Source organism: Rhincodon typus, chromosome 4, assembly GCF_021869965.1.
Source record: "Rhincodon typus isolate 14 chromosome 4, sRhiTyp1.1, whole genome shotgun sequence".
NCBI lineage: Eukaryota > Metazoa > Chordata > Chondrichthyes > Orectolobiformes > Rhincodontidae > Rhincodon > Rhincodon typus.
This window is the reverse complement of record NC_063335.1, coordinates 7337854-7351060: the sequence shown is the minus strand read 5'-3', so window position 1 is coordinate 7351060 and position 13207 is coordinate 7337854. Positions and strand designations below refer to the sequence as shown.

General features: G+C 40.4%; 1 protein-coding gene across 10 annotated transcripts in view; it reads right to left on the bottom strand.

Moving 5' to 3' along the window:
* The window catches only part of LOC109929990 (upstream-binding protein 1-like), a 63376-nt gene that overhangs the window by 2852 nt on the left and 47317 nt on the right, over window positions 1-13207 (bottom strand). For 3 of the 10 annotated variants that reach the window (XM_020529540.2, XM_048595436.1, XM_020529541.2), the window contains 3 exons: window positions 13028-13149; window positions 2736-2878; window positions 69-120 (listed from right to left, as the gene is read on the bottom strand). In XM_020529540.2, the coding sequence (XP_020385129.1) occupies window positions 69-120; window positions 2736-2878; window positions 13028-13149 (317 nt within the window). The other 7 variants (XR_007261842.1, XR_007261846.1, XR_007261845.1 and 4 more) reach the window with 5 other exon arrangements.

The window sequence follows — 13207 nt, the reverse complement described above, 5'->3', positions numbered from 1 at the left end:
AAAAAAAAGTATGATAAGTCTGCTTAATGTTTGATTGGCTTGTACAAGCTTTGAAGAAAAATACAAACCTTTTATTGTACTGATTACAAAACAACTTTCATCTTGGAGGTTGTGAACCATCTGTAAAATATTTTCAGAAGAACACAGCAATTTTAGGAATAAGAATATCAAAAATAAATCTTGTATTCAAACTAGAATGTCCCTCTGCTAATCCAAGAACACTTGAAAGACCTAATATGACATTTATTATAAATGATACCCAACCTCAAGTGTTTTAATTTGAAATATTAGAAGTGACTAATTATGATCAAAAAAATTATTACCCTGAAACTAGTGGAAAAAGGATATCTTTATATCAAGAGACTCCAGATAAATTCTGTTCCCAAGAATCACTAGAGGCAGCCTCTTTCAAATTCAGTACAACTTCCTCAAGTTAGAGATTTTGTTTTGTGCATCTGATTTTTTTTTTCTAGAATGCTATTGGCTTTTTTTGGTAGAACTCACCTCAGTTCTTGCTCCACAATCCACTCCCAACAGTTGTGAAGTAGGAAGATGGTACCATGGATGAAATTAATACTTGGTCTGCCTATTCAGGTCAATAGTGAAGAACATTGGCATTATGTGAAGAGGGACAAAGATGAAGAAAGCTGGGTGAAAGTGGCTACACATGCTCAGATGCATTTATTCATGTGGAGGGTAAATATCAACACAGGCTGCTAGGACCAAATAGCTTGCTTCTGTGGTGTGACTTCTGTTTAGCTCAATGTGCTAGTGAACAAATCAGCCCCACACAAGTACTACCCATTTCATTCTTTTGACATTATTGGGTGTACAGAACTGCTAGAACAATCTCTTAAATCTCAATTATAACAGGACAGATCTTAAGTTTAACACAGCCCATATCACTTGCTTTATTTCTTGCACCCAGTTAGGTGAAAGTAAAATATTCATCTGGGGAGTGAAAATTTGAGTATGACTACTGATGGCAGTATTGCATGCACGTCATGGCCAAAAGGTGAAGGGTGGACAAATACCAAGTGCATGTAAAACATAGTAATATTAATATCCACAGTATTAATGTCTGAACATGATTTATTTCCATCAGTCCACCTCGTGCACAAATGATGGTTAAAGTCGTTAAAACATCTATTTTAAATTTCATTGCAGTCCAAAAGCTTGTTAAATGCCTTTAGCAACACAAGTATCAACAACGAGATTTTTTTGGACTAAAACATCCCACCTGTTTCATAGAGCAAACACCAAGTCATGTGTCAAATTTGACTTACTTTACTGCCCAAGGTAGACACTTGAACATAACTCCAGTCCCAAAGGCAAACATTGTTTATAATTCATGTCATGTCAATTTCAGCTTTACTTACTTCTCCAGTCTAAACTCGGATTGCTTTTTTATCATCCAGTGCTAGGGAGACTGAAGCCCTCGTCTTTGGTCCCCTTGATAAGCGTCCCCAACTACCGATTTTATCCCTCTGAGGCTAAACCAGAGTGTTTATGATACTGAAATGACTTTCCAAACAAAGCTGCACCATTACGAAGATTGCTTATTTCCAGCTTTAAAGTATCACCAGTCTCCAGCTCTGATTTAGTTCACCTGCTTCTAAAGCCCTTGTCCACATTTTTTGGTTATCTCTAAATTTGATTATTCTAATACACTGGCTGTCCTCCCACGTTCTATCCTCTTGTCAACTTGAGGTCATCCAAAACTCTACTACCCGTATCCATAATCACAGTAAGTCATGTTCCACCACCTAGGTTTGTTAAGCAAGGTTCCTTTTTAAAATTTTCGTATCTCTTCCCACAATGAACCTTCCCCAAATCTGAAATTCTTGATGATTCATGATTTTAACTGCCCCAACTTTAATAGCTATGCCTTCAGCTGTCAAGACCCTATGCTCTGGCATTCCCTCCATAAACCTCTCCATCTTGCTTGTCTTGTTTAAGACATACCTTAAAAACCTACCGCTTTGACCAAGCTTTTGGCTATCTGACCAAATACCTTCATCCATGATATGGTGTCATACTTGTTCTATGATGTTCTGTCAGACACCTTGGGATGTTTTATTAAAGAATCAAATACAAATTGCTGTTCTGTGTAGAGCAAATTTGAATCACTACAGGTCATTTCTCCAAACATTTGGTGGCAACCACAATTGCCAAACTCAATTTAAGCTGTTTCTAAAGTTTATGTTTTTACTGCTGTTCGCTCATTGCAAACTGAAAACTCTTCTGTCAATGCAACTGTTCATGCTAATTTTCAATTATGTAGTCATGTTCAACCTCACTTGCTGATCAATAAAGCGAAGCAGCTCTAGATATTAGAAAGATTAAGGCACATCTAGAGGAAAGGCCTACTGCCATTGTTTTATAACCAAGAAAATGAGTTTGGAACCCAAAACTGACCCCATTCCTAAGCTCTTGCTCGCCAGTCAGGAAGACGGGCCTTCACGCTAAGGGTGCGCAACAGTCTGAAAGGTAGCTCTTGCCAGTCATTGTTTACACGGAGTCTGGTGTTATTCAGGCCTTTTATCTCAGTGTGTTGCCAAGGAGACAATGCTGACATCTACATTCTCATGTGGGTAAAGAAATGTAATTAATACACAAAGTTAAGGACTATCTCAATCAAGCTCCTTACAGAGAGTCGTAGCCATGAAGGTAGTTGCTGAGCTCAGTGCAGATGGTTCTCTGACTTCTTATGATGCAACAAAATATCCACTCACCTGATCACTGACGAGAACATGAATACCTGTAGGACCCTGTCTGTACACCTGGTTTATTTGATTTTGGGATATACTAAAGATAGCAGCAATCTTTTTGGCAAGTTCTGCTGTTGTTAGTTCTTCCAGATAGATGGCATGGTATACTAAAATGTAAACAAACAGAAGAATGATTAAAAAAAATCCCAACCACAGCTTGCAGTTTATTAATTTTGCCTAATAATTTTGAAATACTAAATATGTACATAAATGCTAAGTGGGTAGTGTCAAGCTTGAGGAACACAACAGGTCAGGCAGCAGAGGAGTAGGAAAGTCGATGTTTTGGGTCTAGACCCTTCATCAGGACTCCTACATAAATTCTAATATTTAACTGGATAGAATAATGGTTACATTACTACATTAGAGATGTATTCAAATCCTGCTGTGGCAATTTGTAGTCATACTGAACAGAAACAGACCTGTCGGTCTGACTTAGCCATGCCAAACAAATTTCCCAAACTAAACTAGTCCCATTTGGCCCATAACCTTTCCTATTCATGTACCTATACAAAATGTTTTTGAATTGTTGTAACTGCACCTGCATCTACTTCCTTTGACAGTTCATTCCACACATGAACCACCCTCTGAAAATTTTGCTCCTCAGGTCCTTGTTAAATCTTTCTCCTCTCATCTTAAAAATATGACAGAGATAGTAGGAACTGCAGATGCTGGAGAATCTGAGATAAGAAGGTGTAGAGCTGGATGAACACAGCAGGCCAAGCAGCACCAGAGCAGGAAAGCTGACGTTTCAGGCCTAGACCCTTCTCCAGAAAAATGATTTTTCTGGAGAAGGGTCTAGGCCTGAAACGTCAGCTTTCCTGCTCTGGTGCTGCTTGGCCTGCTGTGTTCATCCAGCTCTACACCTTGTTATCTTAAAAAATATGACCCTCAGATTTGAACTCACCCATCCTAAGGAAAATACTTCTGCTCTTCACCTTATCTATACCCCTCATGACTTTATAAACCTCTGTAAAGGTTACCCCTCACCCTTCTACGCTGCAGTGAAGAAAGTCCCAGTCTATCCTTGTCACTCAAACACTCCAGTCCCAGCAACATCCAGTTAATCTTTTCTGAATCCTCTCCAATTTAATAATATCCTGTCTATAGCAGGGTGACCAGAACCATACACAGTATTCTAAAAGTGGCCTTCGTCAATATGACTGGTACAGTTAACTGTCAATCACTTAACTCCTGCAGTTTCCATTGTGATGCCTCTAATCAGCATCCACTTATCAACCAATAAGCACTCTCCTCTCAAAAGTATAAATGTTGGTTTGCCTGTCAAACTGCTATTCTTTCAAATTGTCCTGACACGAGCAAGACAAAAAGCTTTGACAAAAATGCGTCAGTTTCAATGGTATCAAGTTCTGTACGATCAAAATGACTGGTTGAATATTTCTGTAGATCAATAATATTTTTATATTTTTTCAGGACATTTAGCATCAGAATCATCCTGGTGGACAGGAGTACGGCAAGACAGACAAGGAAGCAATCGCCAATCATAACTAACCCAGTTTATCTAAACAATCTCAGATTTAAAGAGCAAATGTATTCCATACTGAATAGTTTAATGTCTCAAAATAGACTTCAATGTAGTACCCACAACCAAAAATTAAGTGTTATTTTTTGATAAAGGTAAACTGTGCATTGCCCACTAGATGTAATCCTTAAGCTTTACCTCCACTACATACTGTGGTGTCCCTTCTCCTTGATGATTTGGTGAAGAGGAGTTACTTGTAATTTTCAAAAATCAGTAATAAAAAGCTGGCACTAGCAAAGCTATTACTCTAAACACTCAAATTGATTCATTAACGTTCATTAGCTTAGGTCAGGATATTTCCTTCTCCAGTGTGAGATTAACCTATTTGTCACCCCCAAACCCAAAGCAATGACTCTTCTCAGCCCTCTAAAATGACCTCGCAAGACACTTAGTTGCATCAAAATGTACAAACAGAAAAAACAGAATGAAAGCCAGATAACTCATTCAGTTATTTCTGCAATTTTATAATAACATTTTCGCAAGTATTTATGCACTCATGCAAGTTTCAAATAAATTCTCTATATTTCATGGAAACGATTCAATGAGGCTTGTCTTCCCTCACCCAAACATGGCAATCAGCTCTGCTTTAGTCCCCCCACCTCTCACATACAGACTCAATTCTTTCCAACCCACCTCCCCATGCACACATGCCTTCCTTCCTCATTACTCAATCCTTCCTCCCCACCTGGAATTCTCCATCTTGCCCTAATATTGGGGAAGGGAGCAGAGAAGTGATAATGATGGCAGATTGAAAGGAATTATTCTACTTCCCGGTTTGTTCAGGCTGAGTCTCTCCATCAGTAATGGGAGCTGTCCATGCCAACAGCAGCAGGGAGATAGCATAGTGCAGTAAGGCACACTGCAGACTGCACGTGGGAACAGCACTGAGTGGGGTGTGGCCTCCACACCTCCTAAACACAAGGTGCCTCAGACTAGTGACAGATTTTAAAAGAAATGAGGGTGTGGGGCTGAATACAAGCTCCCCTCGGCCAGGCAGAGGTCGGGGAAAAAAAAATTTGTCTGCCTTTGTGCAAGGCTAAGAATATCTTAGAATCCAGAAAATCCTGTCACACAAGATCTGGAAAGTTTATACACAAAGATACTTTCTAAAAAGAAAAAAATACTAAATACTAAAAAATACTAATTGGCTCGAGTCACTAGGGACATCAAGTTGTAAAGATGCACTAAGTTAGAGATACATAACCAAAATCTCAAACATATGCTTAGAATGACCACGTAGCACAAGTCTTCAACCTAACTTATACTCAAGGTCCCCTGTGCTGGAAGCAGTTGCCAGAGTTGGTTACAAGAGAATGCAGAGTTCTCTAATGGTCTCAGGAAATCACTGTCATTCATATTGTTGAATACGTCTAGGAATGAATGGGAAGTCTCCTACACCGGATGTACTATCAGGTGTTTATTAAATGTCAGAGGTCAATACACACCCATTAAGTTTACATCTACTGACACTCTTGCATTGGAATATCTGGAGTTATATTCAAGCAACATCCAGCGAGATAGTTTGGGAATTATAAGAAACAATAACAGTATAGTTTGCTATCTAGTTGTGGTTGCACCGTCGATAACCCCTTCCATCACCTTCCTGATAATCAAGAGTAGGTCACAGAGCTGTAATTGGCAGGCTTGGATTTGTCCTGCATTTTGTGAACAAGATATATTGTACAATTTTACACATTACTGGGTAGATACAAGTGTTGTATCTGTACTGGAACAACTTGGTTAGGGGCACAAGTCTGCAGTACTGTTGACAGAATGTTGTCAGGGTTAATAGGCTTTGTAGTCTCCAATAGTTTTCTGATGTCACATGGAGTAAATTGAATTTGCTGAAGATTGGCACCTGTGATGTTGAGGACCAATGGAGGAGGCCGAGGTGGATCATCCACTCAGAGTTAATGCTTTAATTCCTGTATGACTATACTAGACTCAAAACATTAACTCATTTTCTTTCTCTAGAGACCACGCCAGATCTGTGAAGTTTCTCTAGCATTCTCTGCGCTTCTTTCAGATGCAAAACACTGCAGATGCTGTGTTTTAAATGGATCATCTACTCAGCATTTGTGGTCAAAGACTTTTGTAACTGCTTTAGCCTAGTCTTTTCAAGTGTTAAGAAAAAAAAGCCAGAGTTAATACTTCGGGTCCAGTTCTGAGGAAGGGTCACCAGACCCAAAGCATTAACTCTGACTTTTTTTTCTTCACAGATGCTGCCAGACCTGCTGAGCTTTTCCAGCAACTTCTGTTTTTGTTCCGAATTTACAGCCTCCACAGTTCTTTCGGTTTTTCTTTTCCAGTGTTATGTTGATCTCCCATGTAGAGGATGGGGATTTCTACAGCCTCCTCATCCTGTTAGCTGTTAATTGTTCACCAAGGGCAGCACAGCGGCATAGTGATTAGCACTGCTGCCTCACAGCGCCAGGGACTTGGGTTTGATTCCACCCTCGGGTGACCGTCTGTGTGGAGTTTGCACATTCTCCCCGTGTCTGCGTGGGTTTCCTCCGGGTGCTTCGGTTTCCGCCCACAGTCCAAAGACGTGCAGGCTAGGTGGACTGACCATGCTAAATTGCCCATAGTGTTCAGGGATGTGTAGAATAGGTGGGTTATAGGGGGGTATGGGTATGGGTGGGATGCTCTGAGGGTCGGTGTAGACTTGTTGGGCCGAAGGGCCTGTTTCCACACTTTAGGGAATCTATGAAATAAAATCTATGAAAAATTATTCAATGATGGATGTGGCAGGATTACACAGCTTAGACCTGATCCATTGGTTTGGAGCTGTTTTTCTTCTTGGTACTCAAGTTGTCATGTTGTGGCTTCAACAGGTTGACATCTTATTTTTAAGGTCAGCCTGGAGCTGTTCCTGGCACGTCCTCTGTACCATTCACTGAACTAGGCTTGAACCCTCAGCCTGCAGGTAACAGTAGGATGAAGGATAAATTGGGCCATGAGGTTACAGAATGCGGTGAATACAATTCTGCTATTGATGGCTCACAGCACCTCAAATGGCCAGTTTTGAATTTTGAGATCCATTCAAAAATTATCCCATTTAGCACAGTGCAAGTGCTACATCTCTCTCTCACACACGCGCGCGCACACACACACAGAGTATCCTCAACATGAAGGCAGGATTTTATCTCTGAGAAATGTGCAGTAGACACTCCTCTCCATGATGTATTGGTAGATGTACCTGCAACACATAGATCAGTGAAGACAGGGTCAAGTAGGTTTTCCTCTATTGTTGGTTCCCTTACCACCTGACACAAACCCAATCCAGCAGTTACATTCAGCAATTCAGTCAGCAGTGATGCAATTGAGTCCTTCTAGGGGCTGACTACTGAAGACCCTCACCCAAATACATCTGAGCACTTTCCACTGATCAAGAACAACCTAACCATCTTCCCTTGACAATCACTCGCATTTATCATTAGTGAATCATCCACCACCAATTTTATTTTCATGTTTTTTGGGGGGTGGGAGAGTGGTGTTATTTCACCATTGATCAGAGATTGATCTGGACCAGCCAATGGACATCTCTCGTCTCCTTAAAATCCATCTACCATCTTCAAAAGACAAATCATGGTATGAAGGCTGTTTACTTGCCTGAATATGCATAGCTCCACAAACTCAAAGCTTGACAACATCTAAGATAAAGCTGCCCACTTGATTGGGACCTGATCCATCGCCTTGAAATCACTCCAAAGTGGCAGCAGTGTACACCATCTACAACATGTACTGCAATTCACCACATCATCTTCCAAGCAAAGCCTCTACCACCAAGAAGGACAAGGGCAGCATGGAAACACCAGAACCCATATGGCCCCACCCAAGTCACATACCACCACTGATCCTTCAGAGTTGCTGCTCAATATCCTGCAATTCCCCAACAGCACTACTTGTCAATGGACCTCAACAGTTCAAGATGACTACCATCTTCAAGGACAATTAGGAAATGAAGAATAATGGCTGCCCTGGCCAGCAAAACCCATAACCCATGAATCAATAAAAATAGTAGCTTATACAGCACACTTTTTTTTTTTTTACACTGGAGATACAAAAGTACTATTTTGGCACTAAAATGCAACGACAAGCCATTCTACAGCTTAAAATTAAATTTAAATACAAATACAAACAAAAGTAGGACATTCAATCCCTTGAGCCTGTTCCATCATTTAATAAGACCATGGATTGCAACCTCAATTCCACATTCTCCATTATGCCCAATAAATTTTTCAACCACTTGTTTACCAGGGATCTATGCATTTCTGCCTTAGCAACCTACAAAGACTCTGCTTTCACTGCCTTTTCAGAGAGAGCTCTAAAGACTCAACCCTCAGAAATTTTTCCTCATCCTTATTTTTAAATGGGCAACCCTTATTTTCAAAAGGGTGACCCCTCTAGTTGTAGATTCTCCCATAAAAGTAACACCCTCTCCTGATCTATCCTGCAGGGTCTTATTTAGTTCAATCAAGTTGACTCTCATTCTGGTAAATTCCAGAAAATACAAGCCTAGCCTTCCAACCTTTCCTGTTAAAACAACCTGCCCATTCCAGATATTAGTCTGGTAAATCTTCTCTGAACTATAACCAAATGTATTTACTACATTTGATGACCAATAAGATGACCAATGCTGTACATAATGCTCCAGTTCTGGTCTCACCAACACCCTGGACAACCGAAACATAACCTCACTACTTTTGTATTCAATTCCCTCTCACAATGAACAATAACATTTGATTAGCTTTTCTAATACTTGCTGCTGTATGTGCATACAGGCACTATGCCACCCACATCGTTCGGGATTCCAGAGCTCTACAATCGCTCATTATTTTCGATAATTTTAAAAATATTTTTCTTGAAAATGTAGTTAATTTCACATTTTTCTACATTATACTCCATTTGCCACATCCTAGCCCTCTCATTTAATCTACCTATATCCTTCCATACATCCTCTTCACAACTTTCTTTCCTACCTACTTGTGCCATCAGTAAATTTTGCAACCTTATCTTTGGTCCCATAATTAAAGTCTTTCATATAAAAACTGTAAAGAGATGAGGTCCCAGCAAAATGTCAATGTTATGCCATGCATTAGATTTTGCCACCCAGAAAAATATGCATTTATGCATACTTTTTGCTTCCATTTTGTCAATCTTCAGGCCATGTCTATATGGTGTCCTTACACTAAGTTTTCATTTCTGTGATACCTTTGATATGGCACTTTATCAAACACCTTTTTGAAAATCTAAATACAGTACTTCCACCAGCAGCCCTTTCTCCACAGATGTTACTTTTCCAAAATACTCTAATAGATTTATTTAATAATGATTTCTCTCTCAAACCACGCTGATTCTGCCTGATTACCATGAATTTATCTAAGTGTCCTGCTATAAATTTAATAACAGCTTGTAACAATTTCCTAATGACATTTTAAGCTAACCGGCCTGTAGATTTGTCTTGTTTTTTTGCATAAAAGGAATCATACTTGCTAGTTTCAAAGCTAATGGGAAAGGCGGTGCTTCCCAAACATTTTTCCAGTTTGATTCCATTTTCACACCTCAGACATCATATGACCGCAGGTAGTAATTTGCAGGGGTCTGACAGTTCCCTAAGGTATGACAGGGGACCTGCAGTTGAGGAGGGGGGTGGGGCAGAAGAGAGTGCAGGGTGGCTTCACTCCCAGGAGGGGTGAAATGAGTTAGGCATGTCCCCAATTTTTCCACACCATCTCTACCTTCACATCATCACTCTTACCCCCGTCCAGTCATTTTGTATTGGCTTTGGTTAGCTTTGTACATGACAGGTTTGACTCTCATCACCAGACACTTCAGGATTGTACTAGGGTGTGGCTTGTGCAACAGGCACTTAGCATCCTATAACGTTGGGATGCCAGCACCTAATGCGCAGCACTGGCACCAAACATCACTTTATCATATCTATTATCAGAATAATTACTATAATGTAAAATTCATCACCTGCCATGACAAACCAAGAGAGAGCAGAAGACAACGTTACACCATTGACTGACCAAACCATTGAATTACTGCTGCAAAACAACAGCCTTATATTTCACTTTTCTAGGTCCGAAGTATGAATGGCTTTAGTTAAGCCTAGTTTACATCTGTTTAGCCACGTTTATGTGTCGGTAGAGCTCCAGAGTTTTGAAACACATTATGTACATGAGATACAGAACAAAAATTGCTGAAAATCACAGCGGGTCAGGCAGCATCCATGGAGACACAGCAAGTTAATGTCTTAAGTCTAGATGACTCTTCAGAGCTGACTTGAGGAGGCTGCATTTATGCAATAGTGTGAGGATGGCGTGCTAGGGGAGAAAGACTGCTAATAGAACAGATTAAGTGATCGGAATGTGAGAATGGCAGAACAATGGCGTGTCTAACTGCCAAACTGGAAAGAATACACAGTCCAACTGGAGTGGGGGCAGGGGAGACAGGACATGGTGACAAAGAATGCAACAAGTAAAGCTAAAAGGCAGGCAAGGAATGGGAGTGGGTTCACAATCTGAAGGTGTTGAACTCAATATTAAGACCAGAAGATTGTACAGTCATAAAGTGCCCAGTCTGAAGATGAGATTTTGTTATTCCAGTTTGCATTGCGATTGACTGCAGCATTGCAGCATGCCAAAGACAGACAAGTAGGCATACAAGCAGGATGCTGCATTAAAATGACCATCTACAGGAACGGCAGCTTGCTCATCAAAATACGTCAGGGTCATGCTTGTGCTCAGACCGGAGGTGTTCTGCAAAGCGGTCACCCAGTCTGCATTTAGTTTCTCCAACGTAGAGGAGGCCACACTGGGTGCGGCGAATGCAACAGACCAGATTGGAGGAGGTACAAGTGAAATGCTGGGTGTTGCACCTTCTATGGTTACATGGGAAGGTGCCATGGGAAGTTGGGATGACGTTGGTGATCAAGGAATGGACTAGGGTGTCCCGGAGGGAACTGTCCCTGCGAAATGCAGACATGGAGAATGAGGGAAAAATGATGTGTTTGGTGATGACATTCTGTTGGAGTTGTCTGAAAATGGTGAAGGATGATCCTTTGAACTCAGAGGCTGGTGGGATGAAAAGTGAGGACAAGGGGGCCCGATCATGCTGTTGAGAGTGATGGGAAGGGGCAAGGACAGAAGCATGGGTGATAGGTCAGATGCAGTTGAGGGCTCAGGCGGGAAAACTTGGTTAATGGAAGACGGAACCCATGTCAACAGCACTGTTTTGAAAGGTGTCATCATCCGAACAGATAATAACGTGAGTGATAGCACTGGGAGAATGGCATGGAATCCTTATAGGACGTGAGACATGAAGAACTGTGGTGAAGTTAGCTATGGGACAGATGTTAATCTGCAATTATAACTTGCACTTGGCTACAAACAAATACTACGTAGGAACTTAGCAATAGGTCACTAGACCTGCACGATTCATTCAATAAATCATAAGCTGATCAGGTTCCTCTTTCCACTGTGTGCATCTCAATCCTCAACTTGCTTGCTCTCAAAATATGTTAATTCAGCCCTGAACAGATTGAAAGATCTAGCCTGCACTACATTCCGTGGAAGAGAATTCCAAATTATAACAACACGGAGAGAGAAAAAAAATCTCATCTGATTCAACAAGGAAACATCTTATTTGTCAACTATGCCCCCTTGGTTTTAGTTTTCCCTACAAGAGGAAATATCCTCCTGGTGTCTATCCCAACCCATCCCCACCAATCCCCTTAAGTTTTATGCACTTTAAGGTCACCTCCCAAAGTCTTCTAAACTCAAATGGACATAGATGGACAGGTTAGGAATTGGTTCATTTGATAAGCCTCTACAATGAGTCAAGTGAACCTTTTCTGAATTTCTTCTGAAGTAAATTTTCTCTCCAAGGAAACTAGATCTATACACAGTACTCCATATATGGTGTCAACAAACACTCGGTACAGCCGCAATCAAGCTTCCTAACTTTTCTACTCCATTACCCCTTGCAATAAACAAAAATATTCCATTTGCATCCCTAATTGTTGTATACTAACTCTGAAATTCATTTACGCAGACAGTTTCCTCTATAATCACCGAGTTCTGAAATAGCTCTTCATTTAAAAAGTACGCAGCCTCTCCTCTTCCTGCCAACATTGTCAATTCATATTTACCCACTTTTTACACCACCTGCCAAATTTTTGCCTGCTCACTTAACCTGTCGATTCAACTTAGAGACAATCTATGTCCTATTGACAACTTAATTTCCTAAAACTTGGTGTTATTAGCAAACTGAGCAAATATACATTTGGTACTGTCATTCAAATCACTGATTAGAGAGGGTAAATTAGTTGAAGACTCAACACTAATCCTTGTGGCACTCTATTAGTTACAGCTTGCCAACCAGAAAAATGACCATTTCTACCTCCTGCTGTTAACTAATCAATCTACATATAGTATACAATATTCCTTAGCCTTATCAACAGTTCAAAATATAAAACAAAAGGATGTCAATCATCATACACTTCAGGTTTTGATTTGAATCAATTCATAGCAGTAGGAGGAGTAGTTGTTGAGGGTAGGATGCAAGCTCTTAACTGCAACTGGGGGGGAACAAGGACCAATTACAGTATTCAAAAATGGAATGGAAACATTCCTACCAGCAAAGAATTCATGATCTTTATATTTCTAATAAAGATAATGAGAGAAATTGAAAGAGTAGATTTGCTTACCATATATTGCACGACTGTCTCCCTCTCCATTTTCATTATCTTGTGAGCTAGTCAGCTGTGAAATACTTCTTCCATGCTGTGATTCTTGGCAAACATAGATGGTTAACCTTGGTCTAACAGACCTGCATTAGGTAATGATAATTAGGTAATATTAACATACGTCACCAGGGAGCTTATTGT